We start from the raw sequence: 26,994 nt of genomic DNA, 5'->3' as shown, positions 1-26,994 counted from the left end.
ACCCAGAGTGCTATGTGAATTCAAATAGGGGAGAGGAATGTTTTCTGCTTGTGAGAACCAGGGAAGGCTTTGGGAAGAGATGGCATTTGAGTCGGATGTTGGCAGACAGGGAGAATTTTAGTGAGTAGCATTCTACCCATGAGAATGGGCAGGAAGGGAGAAATACACGCATGAATTTGTGAAACATATATAGTCATGCTGGAGTCTTGAGGGCACCCAACACAGTACTGCACTTCCCTAGTTGAGTTTGGAACAAATGGAGAAGTGAAACAATGGAGTGGCAGATGGAACCCACAATTTTACCTTCATTACTAATTCAGGTTATGCTGGAGAATTCAACTTTAGGCAAGAGCTAAATAAGCCTGACCCACTTGCTGATAGAAAATGGGAGCCAGGGCAGGCCTCCAGGTTATACAGACCATCCTTCAGCTCCTGACAAGTTTTCTAGCTCTTACCTTTTACACTTGGATACTTGAGGTTGTCAAATGAAAACACAGAGTAGATGGACTTTAAATGTGAATTTATTGTCTTAAAATAGAGTTTATTTTGCACTACCCCCTTTCCCACAAAAGCACATGGTAAGGTAGCTAGATTTCATAAACTACACTGAATTATAGTCACTTCCCATCAAGATTTAGTGAGAATCTGTGTATTTCATGGGGGTTATTCAGGAGCATCATAACTAGGAATGGAAATCCCTGGCCTGTTGTAACCTCGAAGGGTCTACATTTTCAAGATGAAAGACACACGTTTTTATAAAGCTCTGTATTTCTGCACCTGAGCACGGTGGATAGACCACTGGCTTTACCCTTAGGAAGCTGGCTACCGAGTCAGCAGCACCTGCCCTCTGGAGACAGGCGACAGGTGGGTGAGGGGTGGGCAGGTGTCCTGGGTTGCCAAGGGTGAGCAGTGAAACCTGGTGGCAGGCTGGGGGTGGGGGGTCAAGGTTGGCACATTGAACATGTGATGTCCTCTGAAGAAGTGCGATATATGGGAGAGACCGTGGGGACTACAGGGATGTGGAAGAGAGGTGGTGAGGGGACAGTGACAGCTTTGGGGGCTAAAGTTCCCCAACTAAGGCTAGCTCAGGGTGGGCGTGTGTTTCCCTGCACCAGCTGCCCACAGTACTTGGTTAGACATGCCTCTACAAGAGAGCTCATCATGTAAGCAGCTTTGGGTTCCAGCCAGATTCCAGACTCTCCACAGAAATCCCTAGCCCTACCCACACAAGACAACTAAGTAAGAAGAATGCAAATATTCAGAGAAACAGTTGACAACTGTTCAGTGCCTATTGGGCACCAGCCACTGTCCATAATCTTCACCACGATCCTGCAAGGTTGCCATTCTCATCCTCTCACCTTTTGGACAGGGAAACAGAGACTCAGAGATGGAAGCCGACCTGGTTAAATCAGGACCGAAACCTGGGGCTACCTGCCCGCCTTCAGAGGTGTGCTCTTCCAGCAGTTTCCAGAAAAACGGGGGGGGGGGGCGGCGGCAGTGATGGCTCTGTTAGAGGAGGACTAGGGAGAGGGTTGGCTGTGGGGGTCTGGGTCTGTGTCGTTATTTGTGGGGTCATTTTCCGGGCTGTTTGTGAGTTTAAAGGTGAGTAATGTACATTGGTTGAGGCGTGGGTGTATATGGATTATTTGCAGTTCAGGTCTTGGAATGTGTGTATATGAGTGTGTGTGTGTGTGTGTGTGTGTGTGTGTGTGTGTGGAGGGAGGTTAGTCCCTGGGCTGTATGAATGTATGTGGGTCTCCAGTGAGAGCAAACAGGCTTGGATTTTGTGTATGATTGTGAATGTGTGAGTGCGCGTGTGTGTGTGCGCGCGCGCGCGCTTGAGGGTGCAAGTATGTTGGGGGTCAGGGCGGGGTCAATCCGGGCTATGTGTTAACTATGGGTGAATGAGTGTGTGTGTGTGTGCGCGCGAGGTCAGTCCCTGAGGTCTGTGTGTGCATGAGTGTGCACGAGCGTGTGTCTTTGAACTGTCCCAAGCAACGCGCCCAGTGGAGAGACGGGGGGCGGGGGGGCGGAGGGGGGCGGGGAGACGCCGGCCGGCCCCGCCCTCCGCTGCAGGTGGGCCGGGCCCGCGGCGGGGCCGGCCGCGCTCGCTGCTCTTGGCTCGCGGCCGCGCCGGGCTCGCAGGGCTGGGCTCGGGCTGCGGGGCGGCGCCGGGACAGGAAGCGGAAAGCGGCAGTGCAGCGGCGGCGGCGGCGGCGGCGGCGGCGGCGGGGCTCTGCCTCTGAGGGAGCCCAGCGCAGGCCGCAGAGCCGGGGCCGCTGTGAGCCGAGAGCGCGGGCCGCGGAGCCCGCACGGCCGGCGCAGAGGTGAGTCCCGCGAGAGGCCGGGCGCCGGGTGCATACCTCCCGCGGAGAGACGCCCCCGCAGCGGAGCGCCCGCGCCCCCACCCGGACTGGGACCCCGGGTCCCCGCCCTCCTCGCCTCCAGCCGGGAGCCTGCTCCCCGCCTACGCACCGCACCCCGATCGTGCCTCCCGGGATCCCACTCCTCTCCCAAGCCGCGAGGTGCGCCCCTCTTGCCCCGGCCCCTGCCCCGCGTTCGCTGCTGCACCCCACTACCCGGGCACTCCCTCCCCACGCCTCGGACGCCGCACTTTGGGGTGCGCCCCGGGGTGCGCGTTCCGGCCGGCCGGCGGGGAGGGGCCAACGTTCCCGGGGCACCCGGGTGGCCCTACCGGGCCTGCGGGCGGGAGCCGGGCGCGCACCGCGGTTCCCACCCCACCGCGGGGCTCGACCCGGTACCCGCCAGCCCCCGGAGCCGCCCGGCCCTGGGCCAGAAACCCACACAGAGCCGGCCTGTGTTCACACCTCGCTCACAAAATTGAGCCGGCCCCGCAGGCCTGGCGGGGGAGAGTCCGGTTGCGCCCGGGAGAGCGCAACAGGCAGGTAGGAGTTTACTTTCAAAAAACGCCGGGGTGGAGCAGAAGGCGTCCGGCAAGTCTCTGCCCGAGGTGTCCCAGTTGGAGGAAATCACCGCGCCGGGGCAGCCTTCGCCACGGGCAGGATCTCATTTCCTCCTGCAGTCTTTGAACTGTCCCAAGCAACGCGCCCAGAGAAGTGTGAAGCTTTATAAAAATTTAAACGCGTCGCCGGTGGAGGCAGGCGTGGGGCGGAGCCGTGGCCTGGCGGCCCGGAGATGAGCTGCTGAGCCTCGGAGCTGAGAAATCTCTTGCTCGGTTTTCACATCTTGAAACCAGGTATAATGGCCCAGCCGAGAAGGTGTTGTGAGCCCGTTTAGCTCCTCGTTAAGAGATGTCAGAGCGCTTTATTGTGATGATTGTGTGGCTGGCGCGTGCATTTTGTTAAACCCTTAGACCGGGCTGTGGTTGGAAATGCGTGTATTATTAGACCTTTATGCCAAAAGCTAGCAAGCTGTAAAGAATCTGGCATTTTCCCTGATATGTTTATAAATTTTACAGAGTTGCTGGAAAATATTATAGCTTGTGTCACCCATCAACAATGCTAATTAGCATTCTTCTTCCTGGGGGTCCAGGGTTGTTTGAGTACACAGCTCCTAGGCTTTTTAAGTGACATGGCAGAAACTGTCTAAAACCAGGGAGAAGTAATTAGTCATTTTATGTAACCACTAATTAGAGTTTTTAGAGTTGAATTAAATTAGTGTGATATAGCTGGGGCTTTGATTTCTGGGAGGAAACTGTTTTTTTCTGAAGTTCAGAGAAATAATGCTCTTCACCTACCCATAGGGCATTTAGCATTCCCAAACATTGGTGTCTCTCAAGGTAATTAGTGAAACATCCAGTGTGAAGTTTTCACTGTTACAGCCTTGGCAATGTGACTTGGTTGCGACTTAATTTATAAGTAAAATGGGAGAAGAATTTTGAGAATGGCATATTTGTAAGGACAGCTTGCCATGCAGGACATTTTTATTGTCTTAGGTGTTTGAGCAACAGGACAGAACCATAAAGGAACGTTTCCATACAAGCCCCAATTCCGTGTCACCCCAGTCCGCTGAAGAATAAACAGGTGTTGAGTGAGAAAGGTGTTCTTTCCTCCATCCCCTAACACACGCAAACACACACCCTGTTACCCCAGACCTCGCATCACATGCATGCTTATCACATTGTATTTTAATAGGCAGTGTCCACCTTTGGGCTGAGAACTCCCTACAACTGTTTCAGATTCTTTTCTCCCAGACTCCCCACAATGCTTGGGCCACTGAACCTGTGAGCAGGAGGTGAAATTGCAAAATTCTTTGTGGGTTACATGTGGTTTGGGACAATTTGTGATTGTTGCCTCCCCTCCGATGTGTAAATAAACAGTTCTGGTAATTGCTATATTGCTCTCCATTTTCCATAGTTCAAGCCCTGGCTCCTTCACTTATGTGACCTTGCTTTCCTTAACTGTAACTTGACATGAATACTTGTTATCCCTTATATGGCTTGTTCTGAGGATGAAGTGAGCTATTACATGCAAACGATTTAAACAGCCCACAACACATAGGAAGCACACGATGAACTGTAGTCTGTTTTATTATAAGTGCCATGCTCTCTCTCTTAAAGTGAATTAGCTGTGGCTAGGGGACTAGCTGTGTACGGGCATGTGATGTGGGCATCGTGCTGTGCCATTTTCCAGAAGGTGGACAAGACAGGTTTAAGTGGACTTGGGGCTGGACCGTGTTTTTGCTAGTGGCTTTGGTCTCGCCTGAAGCCTGATGAAAAGGTGCGTGCTGCTCTCCCCATCAGGGTCTTTCTGAATCCCATTTATTGGACAGCGATCATTGGACTTGGCACCATGGGATTTAGAGAGGAGGTAGTACTCGTAAAATCGATTTTTTGAAGCTTAAAAATCTAGCAGGGGATAAGGGGGTCACTTGAAAACAGATCTACATCACAGAACCCCAGACACGTTAACCATTCACAGCTCTTCAGAAATCTATACCCAGCTGCTGGGGGGTGTTTCAGAGGTCATTAGGGACTGGAGTCAAGAGCAGTTATTCTAGGAAGGCGAGTTGAAATCATTGGCAAAACAGGTAAAATGAGGTTGACATTTTATTTGCTTGTGTACAGCGGCCCAGGATCATTCACTTATAAGAGGTCTGTTGTAATGCAAGTATCACTGGCTTTGTCACAAATGCCACAAGCCCTCTGATCCCCACATAGTGACCAACCTGGATGATGTTTTATGGTTTATAGACCACAAGTTGTGCAAAATGTTTTGCAAAGCTTGCCATCCTTCTTCCCACCCTCCCTTATTACCCCAAGGTCCTCCAAATAAATGCAATAAAACACAGTTTTTTTTTCTGGTCTGATACTCACTTCCAACCTGGGACTAGTAAAAGGAGGCCCAAGGAACAGAATGGAAATCACTAGATTAGCTACAGTTAATGGTATTCATTCAGGGTAGAGTAGCACTGACCAAACAATGTATGTTAAGTGTAATGCAAGGGATACGGAGATGTTGTGCCATACCAAGATAGTCTTCCTAACTGGAGGAATTTTACTTTACTGATGAATAATAATGCCTAACCATTGTGCCTTCTGTGTGCGAGGCGCTGTTCTAAATGACTGTGAATTCTCTCATTTGATACCCACTCTGAGCCGGTAAGGAAAATATAATTCTGTTGTTAAGAGTTAGGGAGACCGCACAGCAAGGTTAAGTAACTTGATCTGGGGTTATACAACTGATACATACCAGAGCCAGGGTTTGAAGGGTGACAGCATTAACTCCAGAGCTTGTGTTCATTGCTTCTCCTCTGTCGAAGAAGAGCTGACCTTGAACAGAATTATTTCAGTTTACATGTTCCCCTTGAGTGCCACGTAACCGAAAAGGGGTACCTTGAGAAGCATGTCCACTGTAACACATAATAAAGATAATAATTAGTGGGGGAAAAATAATTAATGCAGTGAACCCTTTAGCATCATATGTATGATAAACAGTAACATGCGCAGTCTGCATAAGCACGACTGTACCAGAAACTTCTTTCCCTTGGAAATACCTCCACTGCGGAAGGAGCAGAACGAACGGCTCTTTAAATGCAGCGTGCGTCTCTCTACCCCTCGCGAGATAACTTTCTACCTTCCAAACCAGAGTTCCCTTAATTACTTAATAGCTGTCGGCAGAGCCGTTGATGCTTTTATAATTTTCTTTTCGTCAAGGTTAGCTTAATGTTTACCACTGTCATTACCGTAACATGTTATTTCCCTCCTGTGATTTTCCGAACACTGTGTTTTTCTTTTAGGTAGTAGTCAGGTCTGTTTTATGTGGGTGAACTGAACTTTGGGGGAAGATTCTCTTTGAGGCCACTGATCTTCACTTTAAGAAAGCAGGGCGAAGGGGTTCTCTCTGACCTTTTTGCCTGGGGGTCCCAGAATTGAAGATGCTGCCACGCAGGCAAGAGCGCACCTGTCTCAGCGCTGCCCTCCTGGCCTTCAGGAGATGTGAATTGACCAGCTCCGGCCCCATCCTGGCGTTTGTCCCCAGCCTCCCCCCAGGCAGGGCCTGTAGCTGCTAATACACCAGGTGCTGCAGGGGCGAATGGCAGGAAGGCAGGGGGAGGCGGCTGGGCAGGGCGCCCTGGGCAGCAGCTGAACTGAGACTGCTGCCGACTTTTACTTAGTGTGTCTGGAATAGACACTTAACTGCTGAGCGAGACTGTTGTGTGAGCCAAAAGCCGGTGGTTCTCACATCGCTGCTAACCTCATCTCTGCGTTGCTGTCCTCTCCTGGCGAACTGAGAATGGAAGATGGGCAGCCTCTAAGGTTCCCTCCGCAGCGGATCTGTGCCCTCCACAGCCTGAGGTCTGCCACAGAACCCCTTCCTTGGCCCACGTTTATTGGGTGCCTGTTACATTCTAGGAGCCGGACGGACCGCGCTGAACGTGGTCCCTGCCCCCTGGGAGCCAGACGTGAAGTCATCACGCCCCTGTGGAATTGGAAATTGTGCTCTAAAGGAAAAGTATGGGGTGCTGTGAAGGGGCCTCCCATAGACTGGAGGATCCGGAAGGGCCTCTTGAAAGAAGCAGGATTTAGTTGAGAGGGATGGGTAGGAGTTGGACTAAAGAGGGCATGTGGACAGGATAGTCGTTATACTGGGCTCTGCCAAGGCTCTGAGGCTACAAAGAGCCCGGTGCCTCGAAGGGCCTGGCACCTGAGAAGGAGAGTACAGTTGGCCGGGTGGGCAGGGCCCTGTGGGCCAAATGGAGGATTTTGTGTTTTATTCCAACTGTAGTGGGACACCACGGAAGGGTTTTAAGCAGAGAAGTGACATCCACATTGTGATATGGAAGATCACCCTGGAAGCTGCCCAGCTGCCCGGTGTGGGTCATCTCCGGGGTCAGGATGAGAGAGGGCGAGTTCCAGATTCCAGGATCCATATTTACACCTTTATATGACTGTCCTGTTCCGGCCAGTGCACCAACCTATCTGTTTATCACCCAGGGGAACCTGATTCCTTTTCACTAGTTTATTATCTTCCTGATAAGGCGTCCCTCTGACCTTATTTGAGTTCTGCTAATTTCTTGTGCATACGAGCCAACTATCTCGTAAACATATCATTGCAGTGATAAGCTCCACGTTGGGTGCTTCTGTTAACTATATCCACGCTCTTTCATTGGCCCTGAAAATGAGCCCGCTCTGGATTTTGCCAATTTGCTTCCTGTTGCTCATGCTGAATCCTTCCTCAGATCCGGGACAGGAGTTGACAGCATGACTTAGGGGAAGGAGCCTGAGCTCAGCCTAGACCGGAGACCGGATTCCATGGGGAAACCTGCAGGCTTTGTAATAGGTTAGCCCTCTGTCCAGGAAGCCTGGGGGAGGTGGGTGGCTGAGCACCAGGAGAGTGAGGGGAGGCCCCTGAAGACAGATGGCACTTAGTGACAGTGGGATGTGTGGGAATCACGGGGGAGAGAGAGAGAGAATCAGAAATGGCACAGGGCTGGGTGGACAGGTTTGATGGGATGACTATACCCCCCTGGCAGAGGACATTGGAAAGATAGTCCAGGACTCCAGAAAGCACTCGTGGGGATGTTGATAATCCCAGGGGGAACAAGAGGCAGCTGGGTGGGAGATGCGCACTGGGGATTTATTCTTTGAGTGTTTATCGAGTACCTATTACGTGCACAGTATTCTATGGTAGGTAAACGGTAGCTCCCGTCTCCAAGGAGCTTATGCTGGAGTAAATCCATGGATGGGATGGAGAAGAAACAACGGGCGAGTTTGGAGCCTTAAGGGATAACTTGATGGGGGAGAGGGAGGGAGTGTTGGAGACGTGGTAGCATCAGCACTGTCCTGTCTATAGAGGATGGCCGGCAGCAGAAAGCTCTGGGAAGACCGGGCGCCGTGTGCGTTCCCTTGTCATTGCTGTGCCCCAGCATTGCTTAGCATGCTCCCCTTTGGGCTGCTTGCTAAATACAGAGAGAGATGAATGCAGAAATGGGATCAGAAGGTCTAGGGAAAGGAGGACGAGGATGTGACCTTTGGATTTGGCCCACTTAGAGCTGTTTCAGTGGAGTGTTGAGAGAGGAGAATTGGGGTGACCGTTGAGAAGGAGGGGATGGCAGCATATACAGACCACCCCTTTGAGGAGTACAAGGTAGGACTTGTGGGAGAACCCGCACCTGGGTGCTGGTAGAGTTAGGTAAAGCCTTTCCCCAGAGGGCACTTGGGAGCCCGTGATTTCCTTTGAGGGACGTGCCTGGGGTTGTTTTAATGGGTGGCCAGAGATTTTAATGAGGACTTGGAATGATGTCCTCTTGCAGAGGGGGAAGGGGAATGGAGCCTGGGTTACCATGTGCCTTACGTAGGGAGCCTGGTTTATTGCTCTCACTGACCTAGGAAGAGCTCATGTTAAATGGCCTCATTTTATGGGGGGCGGGGCAACAGTGGCTCAGCAATGTCGCAACCAGGAAGCATGAATAGCACCAGCCCAGGTCTGCAGGGCCTGGGTCATCTGCCTCTGAGACACCCCAGCAGCATTTAGCCAGAATTAGCTGGAAGTGGGGACGGGAAGGGGGGATGATAGGAGAGCCGGGCCAAGGGCTTTTAGGGAAAGAGGCTCATGCTGGGCAGGCCTGGGGATCTTGGCTCACCTCCTGATGTAGGTGTCAGCCAGGTACAAAACAGATGAACAAGCAGCAAAGCCCAGAGTGGAAAGGAGATGAGAATCGAGGGCGCTGGCAACTTGCTGAAATTGCTGGTTGAAAACGGTGGGGGGCGGAGTCGGGAGCAAAGAGGATGAGTGGCTCTTGCGGTCTTCTAGGAAAGTGGAAGTGGTCCAGGAGCAAAACTCAGCATTCTGAAAAAATGCCCCCACGTTGGTTTGCACAGTCAGCCCACCGACTAGGGGCCTCATTTGCAATTTTCCAGGTGGGAAACTGCCTTGCTCGGTTGCACGGCTAGTGAGCATCCCAGGGGCTGACATACGCCCCGTGCTGTCTGCAGGAGCAGGGCCAGTGGGGCCCCAGCTCTGCCCTGCTCCTGTCCAAGGTTTCCTCTTGCTGAGAAAGACGAGGAGGGACATCAGCTTTCAGAGCCTGAACGGGGAGTCCTGTAGCCACAACTCTCACTTACCCGCTGCCCCTGCCACCTGGGCTGGGCTCGCCTGCAGCCGGAGCCCCCTTGTTTCTCCCAGCAGCTCTGGGACTCACACTTTACAGCGCAGGTGTTCAGAGCACTAGTAATTTGACCAAGGTTACATAACCAAACACGTGAGGAAAGCCGGGGATTGGAACCCAGCTCCAGATCCTGTCTGTGTTTCCCTTCTCAGATCAACCCTGTGATTTATTCCAGTTTGACAGATGAGGACTCTGAGGCTGCAGAAGGCAAGTGGCTTCTCCTGGGTTGTATCAGACGGAGAAGCGTTCTGGCTAGACCCCACTGCTCGCCTGGGGCTCTTGGTGGCAGAGGAGGAATGGAACCATGAGTCACGACACCCAGGACAAGGGAGGCTAGCCCCCGTGGTCACAGCGCCTGGAAATGACTGCACCTCACTTCCAGGCAGAATGAACGCTAAGGGCAAAGGCCTCTTAAGCGGTATTTGAGGCCGGGAGCTGTGTTGGTGCGTGGAGGTGACCAGGAGATGGGCTCCAGGCCTGCAGGTTGCTGCAGTGGAGGTTCGGGGAGCCTTGGCCCCCTCCCAGGAGGGGTAGGGCTGTGGCATTTGCAGCTCCTTTGTTCTCCTTTCACACTTATGTCACTAGCTCTGTTTGCAGTTTCAGCCCCCAGGGGAGGAGGGGGGACACTGGAAGGAGGAGCCCTGATGGGCGGAGACTAGCACTGGGGTGCAGGATGCCGGGAGAGACAAACTTGTGCTTCTCAGGCCTTTAGAAGTAAAGGGTTTTGTAGCACGTGGGCCTCAGGAAAGTACTTGGAAGTGTTTCCAGTTTATTTTTATTGCAAAGCAACATCTAATGGAAATGGGGGAAAGACCCAGGAGCCTGCAAAGAATAAATCACCTGCTTCCCTTCCTTTTCTGTTGTTCCCTCTTAATCGCTGTGTTTACATAAGCCTTTTATATGATTATAACTATAGGATCAGGGCGTATCTACAGTCCTGTAGTCTGCTTTTTAAATTTACCATTATGTTGTAAAACTTTCCGTTCTTCCTGATTATTTTAAACAGCTCTATGATATCTCTCTGGGCGGAGGAATCGTGTTTTCCTTACCTAGTCCACCGCTTTGGGGGCATTTAGGTTATTTCACGCTTTCTCCTGCTGTAAACAATGCGGTAATAGTTTTTCTTAAAAAAAAAAAAAAACTAGTTCCCTACGAGAAATTCTCAGGACTTTGGATTCCTGGTTTAAAGAGATAGAGAACTTTTTTTTTTTTTTTTAATTGTCTTTCGGAAACTATGAGCAAAATCCCTTACAAACTGCTTGCCTGGGTATTGTTCTTGTAACGGGCAAACTGGCGGTGGGGGCTGGGCACTGTGTGGGCTGTCGGGTGGGAAGCCACTTCCTCCAGCCTGGACCCATGCAGCGGGGCTGTGTCCGGGAAATGGCCAGGGGCCAGGTCTCTCCCACGTCTGGTAGGCCTGGCCTCCGTGGTAGGGGTTTAGCCTGCCCAGCACCTCCCTGTCGCCCTCCCAGACACCTGGGGAAGCATTTAGCATTCAGACGCTCCTTCCCTGCTCACTTGTTCTGTAACAGAGACCCCAGAGGGGAGGTGGCTGCTGTCATTTATCTTCTAGAATCTTTGGGTTGCCTTTGAAAGTTGATGATCTTTTTTTTTTTCTCCCTGCATTTCCTAGAATTTGTTCCCGTCGAAGAGTTGGCTCCTGGATCTCCAGACCCTTTGTGGCTTTAGGAGTCTAGTGGGTGGAAATTCAATTCTCTACCTCTGAGGAGAAACAGTGCTGCTACTTCTCAAGAGCAAGCTCCCCAGTGCTATGGATACCGAATCCACATATTCTGGATATTCTTACTATTCGAGTCATTCGAAAAAATCTCACAGACAAGGGTATGTAAGCTCTTGATTGTTCCACATTTCCTTTTGGGGGAAACTCGCAGGTCGGTCCAGCTTTCTCGACTCACTTTTCAAGTAGTAAAGCCGGGTTGCGGGGCTGTCGATGCTGGAGGATGGGTCCACAGGCGCAGGAGAAGCTGGGCTTTAAGAGCATTTAACAAGCGCTGGGAGTAACTATACCACCAATTTACATTTTATAGCTGCCATCGCAGTCGATTACCTTAATTTCTCACAATTAATTTTAAATTAAAGTTTCTCCCTGCAGTGGAAATATTTGTCATTTCTAAATACTTCTCATGGATGACAGTTCTCCCAAAGCTTTACCAAGAATGTAAATGAAAGTTTAAAAAGAAGTGTTGATTTGTTGCTTTTTGCCTAAAGTTGCTGACTCATTACCCATTAGGTGTTTGCCCTGAGGTTTATACACTAGGTGGTGGGGTTGGCCCAGTGCCATATTTCTCTCTGACGAGTTTTCCCAGTGAACAAGCCTGGGTAATGAAAACCCGCCATCCGGGGCGATGGGGGCCAGAGTCCCCTCCTCTCTGCAACACGCACAGGTCTGCACTGGTAATTCATAGAGCCTGCTGTGCTACAGACCTGTGGAATGTTTGGTGAGTAAAGGAACGAGGGAATGGATGGATGGAGAGGTTAAGGAGCCAGTTGGTGAAGTTGTAGTGCTGCCTCTTACTTAGCCGCCTTCTCTGTGAAATGGGTAGAGCCGTCTCCCAGGGCTGTGGAGAGGATTCAGTAAGATTGTGCATATAAAGCATTTAACACGGCCCACAGGTAAGAGGTCACTAACCAGTGACTGTATTAATGCTATTAACGGCCGTGGCATTTCAGCACCACATTCAAAGGTCCCAACTGGCCACAGCCCAAAGGCCCAGCTGCGGTCACAGCCCTGCGAGGGCTGGGAACGGTGGTTGTAAGTGGCGTTTCCCTGACCAAGCAGTTCCTCACACGGGTAGCTGAATGCAGAGCGGGACTTTGTTTTGTAATGCAGCAATAAGATGTGTCGATCTAATTGACTTATTTTTGTGAGCCCGTCTGGGTGTACACAGGCAGCCAGAGGTCTGGAAGGGTATTCTCCGAGCTGCCCCCAGTGGTCACCCACAGGAAAGGGGCCAGACACGAGATGCTGACTGATGGGAATTTTTGTTTTTGCTTTATCTTTCTGTACCCGTTCAGCCTTCCACAAGGGTGTGTTTTGTAATTAAAAATCTGAACAGAATAAAAGAATGTAAAACAACCATTTACACAGATTGTTTAATGACCTGAGAAATCATGTTTATGAGGCCATGATATAAAAAGCAAGAGTCAAAACTTTGTGCCTTATAATAGCTCTATATTTTTATGAGAAGATGAATGGTAACATTATTGGCCTTGCCTGTTCTGTCTCCGAGTATAGGATTATTAAGATTATGGGTGGGTTTTTTTGTTTTTTGTTTTTGAAACCTCCATTATTTTCTAAATTTTCATGTATTGGTCTTAAAATCATAAAAATGTGGGGAAAGGATGTGAACGAACTCTTCTTGGAGCCTGGGTCAGCCTTTCTGGCAACATGCTGAACAGAAGCCTGCTGAGGGAGGCCTCAGGTGACACGGCAGAGCCCAGGTCTCCGGAAAGTCAGAACCCCTCTGGTGATCAGAGATTCATCACAAATTTCAACCAGTGGGTGAACATAATCAGATTCATTCTAAAACACCAGAAATAGCCATTTGGAATCATCTAGTTGGAGAAAGCCATTCCCTTGTCAGCGTGCCAAGCTTCTCTTTTCCACACGGCAGTGACAGAAGTAGGAATTTGGGGTGCTGCTGGTGCTTGGGGATGAATCAGGGATGACGCATTACAGGATTCTGAGGAGGAACCATCTCTGGTCTCCTCTGCCTCGCATGGGTCCTGACTATTCTACGTCAGGGCCCCGGGCTGTGCTCCATTCTTTTCTCAGGCCTCTTGGGGCCCCCAGAAATTGATCCAGCAGTGTTCTTATGGTGACTTTAGGAGACAATAATTCCCAATTAAAACGGCGTGCGGAACTCTTAGTGCCTTCTTGGACCCATGTGGAAGGTACCTGGCAAATGATAGGACAAGCTGAGCCTTTTAATAAAGTAATCAAAGAGTGTTACTGAATGCCTACTCAGAAAAGCTCTGGGTGGAAGGGATGGCCATCAGAGATTCCGTGGGTTCTTGAGGAAAAAACAACACCCACATGCGGTGAATTCTCTGAGGGCCTTTTCAGGCGAGTTAGCGAACTACGGGGCAAAGCTTACAGTCTGTGGATGGTGCGTGCCAGGGAGTACTGTGTCAGGGCAGAAAGAATATTAAGCGGTAAGAATACACCTCACCGGTGTCTAAGCAGGCCCTAGCCCCAGCCAAGGGTATGGTAACCCCCAGGGGGTCCCCATGAAGGCTGTTCTGCTCAGGGGTTTGTCAGGAATTTGAATGGAAAAGTAGGAAAGTGGAGGGACCTTGCTTTTTGGTAATTGTAGCAGGCCTCTCACCCAGAGAGGAATAATGAAGTGCACCAAATTTGATATGCCCAGTGACACCGTCATCAGCTTTGGGGGGCTGGCTGGGATCCAAACAGATGACAACTGACTTTTTTCCAACAAAGAGGTCAGCGGTCTGGTTTTGTGATGTCTGCTCTCTCCAGAGGGTGTCCAGTTAGTCAACTTGCTGGGAAAACGGTGCGGACTTCAGCTGACCTCACTTTACCTTTTGAGCCTGGAGTAGCAGTTCTTTGTGTCACATACAGCAGTGGCCTGAGATGCTAAGGAACACTTGGCAGGCACCTGCGAGGACCCTCAGTCTCTGGCATCCTCACGGCAGTCCTAGAGCTGTGGGGAGGTGGTATCCCCATTCAGCAGGTGATAAAATGGGAGGTGCAGAGAGGCAGTGTGATTGCCTGACCTTATGAGGCTAGCAGGTACCCTTAGCAGGTTTCGGGCCTGACTTGTTGGCCCTTTGGAAGCCCAAGCTTCCTGCCCCCCCCCCGGCCCCCACCCGCCCCCTGGGCTGTGCTAGATGGAGAACAGCAGGGGTATCCCGTAGGGGGGATGGGGGGCGGGGGGACTCATGTGACTAATGTGCTAAAATGCTCAAAAGAGTGCGGAGAGAATTGGCGCTGGTGTTCCCAGGCGGCCTCAGAGTCGGTTTGCGCTGTGCCCGGCCCTCCCACCCGGTCCGTGCGGAGCCAGCGAAAGCAGCCAGACAGCCCCGCCATCAGCAGGGCAAGGACAGGTAGTGGGTGGTGCTAGAGAAGGAAAGGGAGGAGTGACTGGTGGGGCCGGCTTTCCCCAAATAGAAATAGACCAACAGAAACAGAGCTAAATGGTCTTTCCAGGAAATGCAGACTGTAGCGGGAAGGGAACAGGAATTGATGGAGGTTCTGGCTGGAACCGGGGGGTTTTACAGCAGCCCCCAAGGGCTCAGCTCTGGAATTGCCTAAATAGATGCGTTTACACACACACACACACACACACACGCAAGCAGGTACAGACACGTGCCCGGGCCTCCTGCCTGCTGTTGCTTGCTCTTCCCACCCTCTCGCCTGCACACCCACAAGCACAGTTACACTGATCTGTACCCTTATGGGCAGATGTCGCATGGAGACGGACTCCAGGGTAAAGATACAGCGGTTCCTGTGGCTGACATGCCTGCCTGGCAGGGGCACCAGTGATCCCCACCACTCAGGCAGAGCTGGAAACACTCCCCAGTGTGCCTGGGTTTGTAACAGGCCTTTGGGGTTTGATAACCATACCTCCACCCCCGCCATGTCTCCTGCTTCCACTCTTAGATCCCATGAACAGATTGTCTTCACCACTGGGAAGCCCTCTCCCAGAGTGCACTTGGCACTTGCTTGGAGTCCCAGTGTTGGGAGCTGTCGAGATGAATATGTGGGCAGGATCCTCATGCAGTGAAGCAGCCATCCTGTGGTCCGAGCTCTGCACCCTGGACAACACTGAATGACGGTGGTTTTGTTGGACTTCTCTATTTAGTACTGGCTCAGACGCCTTCCCAGAGCAGTAATTCATGATCAGTGATTTTTGTAAAAGCTGTGTGACAGGTCTTGCTCCTTTGAGAACAGGGACCAGCACAAGGCTGATGCACGCTGATGCTGATGCTGAGTCCTGGTGCACACTGGCCTGAACCTTCTCCCCAGCCTCATCCACTTAAGGCTATTTTATTTTTTTTATTTTTTTATTTTTTTAAAGATTTTATTTATTTATTTGAGAGAGAGAATGAGATAGAGAGAGAGAGAGCATGAGACAGGGGAGGGTCAGAGGGCGAAGCAGACTCCCTGCCAAGCAGGGAGCCCGACGCGGGACTCGATCCAGGGACTCCAGGATCATGACCTGAGCCGAAGGCAGTCGCTTAACCAACTGAGCCACCCAGGCGCCCCCACTTAATGCTATTTTAATGAAGAAGCTACTCTACACCTCAACATTGTATGGCTGAGCATAATGCTCCCGTTATTGAGCCCCTGCTGTATACAGGCATTTCACAGACAGCCAGACCTCCAAGCACTCAATACCACAACCCTCTCCCCGGGAGCATTTGGGTGGAAGAACCTTGGGGAAAGTTTCCTGGACCACCTGCATCCTGATCACCTGGGGTGCTGGTGAAAATGCAGATTCCTGTTGTCTCCCTTCCAGAATTCCCTAGGAGTGGGGCCAGCTAATCTGCACTTAAATCCCCACCCCAGCTGGTGTCTCTGCACACTCAGGTGTGAGAAGCACTGGTTTCGGGTTTCTGGCTCTAGGGGATGAGAAAACCTTCCCTTCCCGGGGTTATCAGATAATAGGCTCCCATCTGGTTTACCAGATGTCACCAAGGGAATGGTTCAGGCTATCATGTCTCCTTTGGATGCCGTTGGGCCCTTTAAGAGCCAGGTGGGGTGGGCCAGGGGTCAGAGTGATGGCTGGCCCCTGCGAGGCAGTTTCCAGCCCTGGGTGTGTCCCCCACCTGCTTTCTGCCTTGGCCGTGTTCGGGCTCCAGCGCTTGGCATTCAGTGAAAGAATTTTGGTTTCCAGTGGAATTTGTGCTGTCACAGGATTTGACCCATGGGACTAGTGAATAGATAGATGGGGTGAGGGGAGCACATGACTTGGCTGGTGACAGAAAGAGTTGATAGCTGGGGAAACAGTTGGGGGTGATGGAGACACAAGATAGAAGAGGAGGCTCCTGGGTCTGGCCGATGGAGGCCCTGGGAATCGGGTTCTAGACTTCGGCCACAAAGATCATCCCGAAGACGGCCCAGGCACCTGGGAAGGCTCTCCCAAATTGTTTATTGTTTCTCACACTGGGACCTTTTGAAGTGATTGTCTTTGGCAGCCCAGAGCTTTGGGCTCATTGCATTGTGCTGTCCCAAGTTCACAGTGCATTTGTGACTGCCAACGGTAGCCCCACAGGCAGATTTCAGAGCTCCAGCGGTTCAGCTAGAGGGTGTCAGGACGAGCATTAGGAATATTCATGCTGCCGGATCTTGCGCAGTTGCTCTTCAGATCAGCGCAGCATTGCGGGTGTGAATCGAGGTGGTGGGAGCAGACCTGGGGTCACATCCTGCTCTGCCACTTACTACGAGTTTGGCAAATCAGTTAACCTCTGGGAGCCTTGGTTTCTTCATCTCTAAAATGGGGACAAGACTCCTGTCCTCATACAGTTACTGTCCGGATCGAATGAAATTAATATCATAGAGCACCTAATAAAGTGCTCTCTAAATTGGAGCGGGGAGTGGAATGATTGGCATTGATAGATACATCTCTAGGTAAACAGATTTTCTGCTGCCCGCCCCCCCCAGTTACGTGGTTAAACTGAAACACCCCAGTTGATCCGAACACATGTATTTCTACACTCTAACAATAGATCAGGATGATAAGTGATGCTCTAGAAATTAGAGATGCTCTCAACTGAAAGTTTCTGGCATCGAGGATGCCTTTGAACAAACTAACCAGTGCTTATCCTGGAGAGGTGCTCATAAGGTTGGAGTTTGCCCACAGGAAGACTGCATGTGATTTTTTTGGCTAAGTAGCAGGTTATTAGGAGACATGCTGTGGAGGGAGGGAGTTGGATGTGTGTTAATAGTTCCTTGTATGTCTCCTCCGAGGCCCCCGTACCAAGCTCTGCATACATTATCTATGTGGTATTATCATTATCCCCATTTCACAGAGAGGAAACTGAGATTTTCAGAAGTTGAATAACTTGTGCAAGGTCACACATCTAATAGGGGCAGAACTGAGATCTGACTGTTGTCCCCAAAGTCTGTGTATGCAGTGCTCTGTCCTGCCGGGGGGGTGGGGGGGACCTTGGGAATGAGAGCAGGTGTTTGAAGGGAGGACTGGTGTCAAGGCAGTCTCTAAGACAGGGGACACCGACAGACAGGCTCCTGGACTGACTTCACAGCTGGGGGACAGGAGTGCCAGTTTCCATGGGTGGTTAATGGCTAGGTTGTGACTTCTGAGCTTCGCACAGCGGTTGAGTCCTTTCATAATTTCAAGATTGACCCTGTGGCAGGGTGCTCTCGCAGTTACCCTGGAAGACCACCCAGGAAGTTCATCTGGAGTAAAATGAGGCAGCAGCCTGCTTTCCTTAGGAAGCCTGAAAATACAGACACACGCACACACGCACCTCTTGGTGTCATTTGTCCTGGCTTTTATTGTTCCTCTGGGTGCCTTTGAATTTATCCAGAACCTGTGGGAATGACTTTCAGTTTGAATTTGTAGGGATGAGAAGTAAATGCTTCTTTGTACTGGTTTAGAATTTCCTTTCTTCTCAACTTGTCCAAAGGTGTAGGGTGACAATGTGTCCCAGATTTTTTTGGACAGACCAAAGTGTAAATATTTTGCAGTGTTGTTCCCACAAGAAAGCCCTAGAAAATAAATTTAGGCATATTATAACCAAATCAAGTCAGTAATTTTACAGTAAAATGTGCCTCAGCCACAGAAATTCTAAAATTCATAATTTTAGGCTTTGAAAAAATCTATTTTTAACTCCACTGTTGAGGGAGGAGTGACAGTCTTTGTTTTGGGTCTTGGAATGGCAGAAAGAAAATACTAAGTAGGGGGTAAAAATTAGCTTACTCCTTGCAGGGGGTGGCTTCCATGGGTGTTGGCACCGTGTGTGTGTGTGTGTCTGTGTGTGTATATATATATGCATGTGTAGAATTTTCCTAACTCAAAATGAAATGTATAATATATTTCAGTGAGAGGTGATTTACACAGTATGAATGTGCTAGCTGATGATCATTTTTTTTCAGGGAGAGAAATAGAGAGAGACACAAATCACCCCGGAATAAAGATGGCAGAGGGTCAGAAAAATCTGTCACCATTCAAGCTCCCACCGGAGAGCCCCTGTTGGCAAATGATTCTACTCGGACGGAGGAAGTTCAGGTAAGGATCAAAGGCAGTCTGTAAGCACACTGCGCCTTGATCAAGACTCTTTTCAGTAAATGTTTTCCTAAGTCTTGTTGCAGTAGGTTCTCTTGGGTTTTTATCTTTATTTTTCTAGCATGGTAATGAGTTTCTCTATGTCTCGTGGTTTCTTGTTGGTCTAAGGACAGCCTGTCCTGCCATTGGCTACCTTGGGGATTCTTCTGAGCTGTGATTGGTGGGCCTGCTTTGAATGGTGTTGAAAAGAAGCCTGCTGGGCTGATGACAGGGCAGAGAAAGGGAAAGTTACAGGCTGTCGTCTCTGGGGACGCATTCCAAAGTGGAACAGTACGCCAGGGAAGGAAACTGTCTCCAGAAGCCCCAAGTGCTGTGGGGAACAAGAGGTTAAGAGAGTCCAGACTGACCACTACGAGCTATTTGAAGTAAATCGGGGATCTGTACACTTAGATGCCTGACAGGAAAACTGGATGAATGAAATAGGCCCTGGCCCACAGAGAAGGGGCCAGAACATATCGGGCAAGCTTGGGGGGTGAGCAGCAACTTGGGTGGCACTTGGTTGTCAGGTCTGTAGCAAACTAGAGAATGCATCTCTTCTGTCAGGAACGGCAGCTCCCCAGCTCCGGACTCTTATTACCGCTCAGGAATGCAGGAATTCAGTGCTCCTGGATCTAGTGGTATTTAAGAAAAGCTGGAAATTAGGATTTTATGTGAAATCAGCCAATTTTTAAATATTGGCAATGTATTAATCTTTAAAAGACGCTGTGTGGGTTCTTCTTGCTGGGTCCTAACTGTCTGGCAGCCCACCTGATCTAAATAAACATCTGAGTTGTCCTCAGAAACGTGTGCATACCCTCCACAGCTCTTGAAATATCTGTGTGGCTAGCCATGGCCCCATATAAACCGATGTATGCTCACACCTGCAGGTACACAGACATCTGCATTTCTAAGCAGAGAGATGGACTAAAATTGGAATTCCTCAGAGCACACAAGGTGCTCTTGGGACCCAAAGCTCAGCTGTGGGATGAAGGTGGAGTTTGTCCAGTGATGAGTACGTGTCGTTAGTCCTTACCCTTGCGCTGCCTGCCATAGCTCTGGGAGGACCAGAGGGATGGTTGGATGCTTGGGGCTACTCCTAAGATTGGACCACCTTGAAGTGCTGCAGGGGGTCAGTCTCCTTCTAGATGCGGATTCAGAGGTGCGGGGGGCCCACTGTGAAGGCATTTCTTTGCAGCTTCTCTACGTCTTGTAGGCCACTGGGAAGCTATATTGGGAAGCTGTTGGTGTTTACACCAAGTTGATGTGAGGAGAAAAGCATGGAAAAACGGGCATTTGGAGGCTGTGTTTCTCAGTAGCTCTGTGACTGGGGGCAGTCCTGACCTTTGTGAGCCTCAGGCTCTTGGGTGTCAGATTAGAAGATCGTAGGTCCTTTCTGTTCTAAGAACCCCAAGCTTAAGAGGACCCTTTGGACATTACATTTTTTAGGCCCAGATGTACATCCATTCTCAAAATGTACAGGGGATTTAGTTAGCAACTCTTTGGTGGGAAAAAGGGTCAATAGCTAAATCATAGCAGTGCAGTGGTCAACAAAATGACCGCGAGATACTAGTAATTATTACTTCCACATTGATTAGCACCTGAATAGTAGGCCCAGTATAAAACATGGCATCTGGTATTTGCCCTATACTCTTCCAGAGTGTTACAAAGTAAAGTATTTTATGAACTCACCTTATATTACAACGAGTACTGTCGATCTTTGAATTTGTGGCTGTTTTTTCCCCTGTTGGTGATTTTTTTTTTAATTGAAGTAAATTTACCCACAGAGACATGAACAGATCTAAGGTGTACAGTTTGAGAAGTTCAAACGGCTGAATAAACCCATGTAACTCCCACTGTCAAAATATATATATTTCTATTACTCTACAGAGTTCTCTTATGTTCTCCCCAGTCAATTCCCGTCCCCATCCCCACCTCTCCAAGATAAAAAGCCTGTTTTGATCTCTATCACTACATTAGTTTTGCCTGTTTTAGAACTTAATATAATTGGGATCATACTCTTTTGTTTCGGACTTTTCTCAGTCAGCATAATGATTTCGAGACTTACCCATGTTTTGGTGAGTTTTTAGCAATTCATCTGTTCTTATTTTTGCTGAGGGTATTCTGTTGTATGAGTTTATTACCTGTTCCCCTGATGGGTAGATATCTGAGGGGTGCCATTTGGGGCTGTCATGAACAAAGCTGTTGAGAACATTCTGACCCGGGTCTTCTTGCAGACATATGTTTACATTTATTTCGGATAAAAACCTGGGAGTGGAATTTGCTGGATCATACAGTTGAGCATATATTTGAATTTATATGACACCGCCAGACCCATTTTCAAGAGCGACTGTACCATTTTATACTTCCCTCAGCCATGTGTGAGAGTCTTCTGTCTCTTGTCCTGCAGAGTCGTTCCTTTCATGGTGTGTAACACTTGTAACTTTCCAAGTTGACGAACTCTTTGTTCCTAGGTCAAGACCTCTGCCACCACCACCACGCCTTGCTGTAGCCTATACATTCATAAATCATATTTTTCTGATCATTACTAGATTTAAGGTTATTGTTCGTGGGTTCCCTGTCTTGCTGATTCAGCTGTCAACTTCAACTAGACTTTTTTTTTTTTTTAAGATTTTATTTATTTATTTGAGACAGAGAGAGTGAGAGAGAGAGAGAGCACATGAGAGGGGAGGGTCAGAGGGAGAAGCAGGCTCCCTGCCGAGCAGGGAGCCCGATGCGGGATTCGATCCAGGGACTCCAGGATCATGACCTGAGCCGAAGGCAGTCGCTTAACCAACTGAGCCACCCAGGCGCCCCAACTAGATTTTTCTAAGTTGTCGTCTTCCACATGAATTTCACCCGGCTTGCCCCTGCATCAGACTGTTTTTTCCAAGTTAAATCATATACACAAATCTCTGAGGCAAAACCTCTGTGGACCCCGTGTGGCTTTTCGTTGCCTTCTTGCTCTCTTGTTGCTTCGTAGTGGGGTCAGGTTGCCAGCAAAACAGCAGGATTGTTTAAAAACCTTAAGAACTGGGTCTTGTTCATTAAAGGGACTGATTGGTCCTACTGGAAACTACCTCAGAGGTTAAAAAGAGAGAGAAAGCAAGAAAGTCAAAGACACATTGCAATAGCCTGGGAGTTCTGTGCCCTCGATGTTAAGTGTGTCATGAGAACGTGTGTTTTCGGGGAGGAATTTTTGAGCTGTCCTGGCCAGCGGTACTTGAATTTGCTTAGCTTGCTCAGTGAGAAACATGGTCAAGGAGTGCTTGACACTGATAATTATAAAGACAAACAAACAAACAAAAAACTAGCTATGGGTCAGCTGTGATTTGTACGTATAGCTTTTCAGAGCTGCTGGAGGGTATTGTAATGCCCCACTTCCAGGAGTGGGACTTTGTCAGCCTTTTTAACCCAGCCATGAACTAAGAAGAGAACGCAGAGTCTTCTTCTGCCATAGGTGAGCCCTGTTATGTTAGGTCTCGCAGCGGGATGGCTTACTGCAGGGCCCAGGGCGTCTCAGGAGATTCCAACATGGGGGATGATCGTCAACATTAGAGTAATGAAGCCCCCCAACACACCCACCAAAAGGTTAGACTGTGTTTTCTCTGTTTGAAAAAGTGAATATAACATGCAGCTTGAAAAACTTCAGCAAAGGTCGTCAAGGTTCACAGTTCCTGTATTTGAAGGGTGCAGCTTCCACGTTCTAGGCTTGCCCGTGGGTGTGGGTTGGTTTGGGGAGGCAGGGCTCCCGTGTGTCCGAGGGCTGGCTTCGTGGCTTTTACCATTGACCTGCCGCCTGTGGCTCTTGGCGCTCACTGTCCTCTCTCCCCATCAGGATGACAACTGGGGAGAGACCACGACGGCCATCACAGGCACGTCAGAGCACAGCATTTCGCAGGAGGACATTGCCAGGATCAGCAAGGACATGGAGGACAGCGTGGGGCTGGATTGCAAGCGCTACCTGGGCCTCACTGTGGCCTCGGTCCTCGGACTTCTAGTGTTCCTCACCCCCATTGCCTTCATCCTGTTACCCCCCATCCTGTGGAGGGACGAGCTGGAGCCTTGTGGCACCATTTGCGAGGGACTCTTCATTTCCGTGGCGTTCAAGCTCCTCATTCTGCTCATCGGGACCTGGGCGCTCTTCTTCCGCAAGCAGAGGGCCGACGTGCCGCGGGTGTTTGTGTTCCGTGCCCTTTTGTTGGTCCTCATCTTTCTTTTTGTGGTTTCCTATTGGCTGTTTTACGGGGTCCGCATCTTGGACTCGCGGGACCGGAACTACCAGGGCATCGTGCAGTACGCCGTGTCCCTGGTGGACGCTCTCCTCTTCATCCATTACCTGGCCATCGTCCTGCTGGAGCTCAGGCAGCTGCAACCCATGTTCACGCTGCAGGTGGTCCGCTCCACCGATGGCGAGTCCCGGTTCTACAGCCTGGGACACCTGAGGTAAGGGGCACGTCCGAGAGGCAGAAAGGACCGCTGACTGACATCGTGCTGGCGGATAGCACGTGAGGGGTGAGGACAGGTGCCAGGTGCCGGGACCGGGGTCTGACTCCCTTCTTCAGGTTTTGGGAGGAGCTCTGTGTGTGTGTGTGTGTGTGTGTGTGTGTGTGTGTGTGTGGAAGGGGGGGTGTGTGTCCGTGTCCACTGACTTTCCTGACTACTGGGTGGGGTGACACCGTTGGTGGCTTCATCCAGGTTGGAGTCTTATTGAGCCAGCTCTCAAGCTTGGCAGCTCCCAAAAGTGGTGGACGGGGGTGCATTGTGATGGCTGCTGGCCTTGCCCCTGAAATTGGCCTGTGAACAGTGGACAGAGTGACCAGCCCCTCCAGTTTGCTCAAAATGCTACATCTGGTTTACATCCTGGTCCTGGTAGGATTGCTCATCCTTCCTTTTTTTTCCCCGCTCTCAGAGGTGTCCTGGTTTAGGCGCTAAATTACGGGGCCACCCTGGTGACCCTCAGTAAAGAATCAAGTGCAGGCTAGAGACCCCAAACTTTTGGAGAGTTGAGCGTTTTGGAAATGTACACATGTGATAAAGTTAGAAATATATCAAGATGTCATACTTTAAATCTGTGCATATCATCTGTTTTGTGGGTAACTAAAAAAGGGATAATCCTATTTTATTTATTTTTATTTATCCTGAGGTAAGCACTTTGTATAGATTGTCACGTTTAGTCTTCACAGAATCATTTGATTTAGGTAGTGTTCATCCCAATATTACAGAGGAGGAAATGGGGGATTAGGGGATTTAAACAATTTGTAGAAAATAACATGGCAGGTCTCGTTTAGGATTTACCTGGTTGTCACGAAGCTGGGCTCCAGTTAATGCCCCCATTATGATGGCATCTCTCTCTTTGTTTCTCTCGAGGGTTGGATTTTTTGGTTTTGGTTTTTTTTTTTTTTTTGGCCATTAATGTTACTTCCATTTTATTTTATTTGTTTGCTATTACAAGCACAACTGTTATAATCAGGATTGTTATTGTTCAGGATTCCTGGTGCACGTGGGCAGGAGTTTCTCTAGATGGTCTTACTTTGTGTTTCCTGGACCCTTTTTCTGTCTGTTTTCTGCCACAAATGGAGGAGGGGGCCGAGGACAGGGGCTGGGTCTCACTTTCATTGGATCCCCAGTGCCTGGCCTGGAGCACGGCATACAGTTGGCACTCACGTGGTTACCGGTGAGTGGATCACCTGGGATGACTGGCTTTGGCATCTCGTTGGGCTCTCCTGCCTCCTCCAGCGATCTGCGCCGATGTGTGTACCCTGCTTGACACACGGTGAGCACTTAGTTAATTGTGGCCATTACGGCCTGTGATCGTGTAGCTGGCAAGACAGACAAGGGCACCCTATTGGGTATCAGAACAATGGGCTTTGTCATATTTTTGGCTGGGACACAGGAAGGTGGCCCGGCCCTGGTTTGGAGTTGGGTCGCACTACCAAACCATCTTGGTGTTGGTACGCACCCTCTTTCATTCCTCTGGCTGAGCCTGTACCCCCTGAGGACTGAGTGGTTTAGCACTGGAAGCGGCTGCCATCCTGCCTGGTCCTTGGAGGGAATCGGTGTCTGAGTCACATGCTCCGCACAGCAGAATCCTATGTCTCCGAGTCCTTTGCAGATGCCTGTGGGGCTCTGAAGGCAAGGACGCCCCTGCTGCTTATTTAGCTCTGCTTTCTTCACCCCTCTCCCCGTTTTTGGTGGAGAATGACCAGCAGATGCGCATTAAAAATCTGCCACAGGGCGCCTGGGTGGCTCAGCTGGTTAAACATCTGCCTTTGGCTCAGGTCATGATCCCGGGGTCCTGGGATCGAGCCCCGCATCGGGCTCCCTGCTCCCTCTTCCTGCCACTCCCCCTGCTTGTGCTCTCTCTCTCTGACAAATAAAATCTTTTAAAAAAAATCTGCCACATGCAGAGCCCGGCATTGGGGGCACCCGAGACACAACGCTGGCTGCCTTCAGAGCTCTGTCTGGAACTCCTGGGACTCCCTGTCCCTTGGCGAGAGACCAGTGCCCTGCTGTGCTTGGACAGTTGCCCACACAGGCCTGGGTACGGGTGACAGGAGCAATGGAGGACGAGGCAGTGGCCGTGATAGAGCCAGCGGGAAGTGGCCTATCCCAGGACAGGACTGGTTTTGCTCAAGCTGAAGGCGGTGGAGAGAAATCTAGCTCTAGTTGCAGTAGAGACGAGTGATATTTGGGACTCTTGATGTCAGCGGCCAAGGCGCTGGCCTCCACCCTCATTGGCGCGAACCCCATCTATGGGGTGGAAAAGCGAAGGGCGTTGTCTGCCCTTGGGTCGTCCAGGTGGTGGGGCGGACTACCCCCCACCCCCACCCCCGCCGCCCCATGGTTCCCACTTGGCCCCTCCCTCCAAGGCTGGATGGGAGCAGGCGTGGGGAGGGGACAAACCAGACAGCCCGGGCGCAGTACCCTGTGCTGTGTTCAGAAAACTGGCAGTAGCCTTGGCACCTCACCACACAGCTATGCTGCTGGGGGCGGGGTGGGCGGAAGGCCTGGGGGGGAGGGCAGGGCCGACTGCGCCATGTGGCCCACAACCTTGCTGCATACCTTTCATGCCTGTCCTTCGCCATGACCAACAACTGCCCAGCTTGACTTGCTAACCCTGAAGCCACTAACTCCAGCTCCTGGGGAGACCCAGGGGTAGCACCTTTCCGGCAGCCCCGGGGAGGGGGTGGGGAGAGCATGTCCAGGTGGTGCCCCGGATCTTCCTCTTGGCTTCTCTCGAGGACCCTTTGTTTTCCTCCTTTCTCTGCTCTCAGAAAGGCCCCCTTGGTTCGTCCCATGGAGGGAGACCCTGCTCATGGGGTGGAGAGATGGCCGGGGCAGGGGAGGCGCCTTTGCTCTCTAATAGAGCCCTTGGGCAGGGCTGGCTGCCCATAGGACAGCCAGGCCGTGTGAGCTGGAGTGGGCTTGGCATCTGTCCCTGCTGGCACTGTGTGGGCTCAGTCCCCTGCCGCTTCTGGGGCTAAATCGGCTCTAAACCCAGGGGTGCCTGCAAGAATCACAGGGCCAGAAATATAACTTCTAAACCCTTTTGTAGAGCGTGGAAACAGACAGGAGGGATGGGGGAATCCGAAGAGACAAAGAGCGAGTCCGGGGATCAGAATAGCAAGTCCTCCTCAGCTGACTGGCAGGCCGTTCCCATTTTCCTTTACGGAACGCCTTCCCTGTGGCACTGACCTGATGCGCTTAGTTGCGGAGTGATGGTGAGTGCTTTTTTTGGGGGTGTTCTCAAAGATGACCTTATGGAATCGACTGAGCTATTTTTGAAGGTTGTCAAAAGAATGCCTCTTCTTTAGTTTCTTAAAGAAAAGATGCTTCTTGTTAGCTCTCATAAAAGGTACAGTGGTCCTGCTTGTTGGCAGGAATGGAGTTAGGGGCTTATTTGAAAACTTTGAGAAAAATAAAAGGTTATTGTGGTACAAAAAGTGAGATACTGTAAGTAGATTAAGATACTTCCTAACCTTTCTGCCCAGTGCCTGGGGGATGACAGAAGGCTTTTCAGATGTCTGATGTCATTTACCCCTCCTGCCCTGTCAGGGCGGGGCAGGTGGTAGAGGGCGGCTGCCCTTTGCAGAGGAGAGCCCTAGCCGCAGGTTGGGGGACTGTGTGCTTC

General features: G+C 50.6%; 1 protein-coding gene across 3 annotated transcripts in view; it reads left to right on the top strand.

Moving 5' to 3' along the window:
* Positions 1 to 2,164: 2,164 nt before the first annotated feature.
* Positions 2,165 to 26,994, top strand: part of VANGL1 (VANGL planar cell polarity protein 1) — a 51,486-nt gene continuing 26,656 nt past the window's right edge. Inside the window, exons 1-4 of one of the 3 annotated variants that reach the window (XM_045896878.2) lie at positions 2,165 to 2,327; positions 11,225 to 11,433; positions 18,695 to 18,827; positions 22,699 to 23,306. In XM_045896878.2, coding sequence (XP_045752834.1) covers positions 11,363 to 11,433; positions 18,695 to 18,827; positions 22,699 to 23,306 — 812 coding nt within the window. In that variant the 5' untranslated portion in view covers positions 2,165 to 2,327; positions 11,225 to 11,362. The other 2 variants (XM_064588587.1, XM_045896879.3) reach the window with 2 other exon arrangements.

Source organism: Mirounga angustirostris, unplaced genomic scaffold (genome assembly GCF_029215605.1).
Source record: "Mirounga angustirostris isolate CCGP_5_RB_7025 unplaced genomic scaffold, mMirAng1.0.hap1 SCAF_4, whole genome shotgun sequence".
In the NCBI taxonomy this organism is placed as follows: Eukaryota; Metazoa; Chordata; class Mammalia; order Carnivora; family Phocidae; genus Mirounga; species Mirounga angustirostris.
Note: the sequence above shows the minus strand (reverse complement) of the source record. Positions and strands in the feature narration are given on the sequence as shown.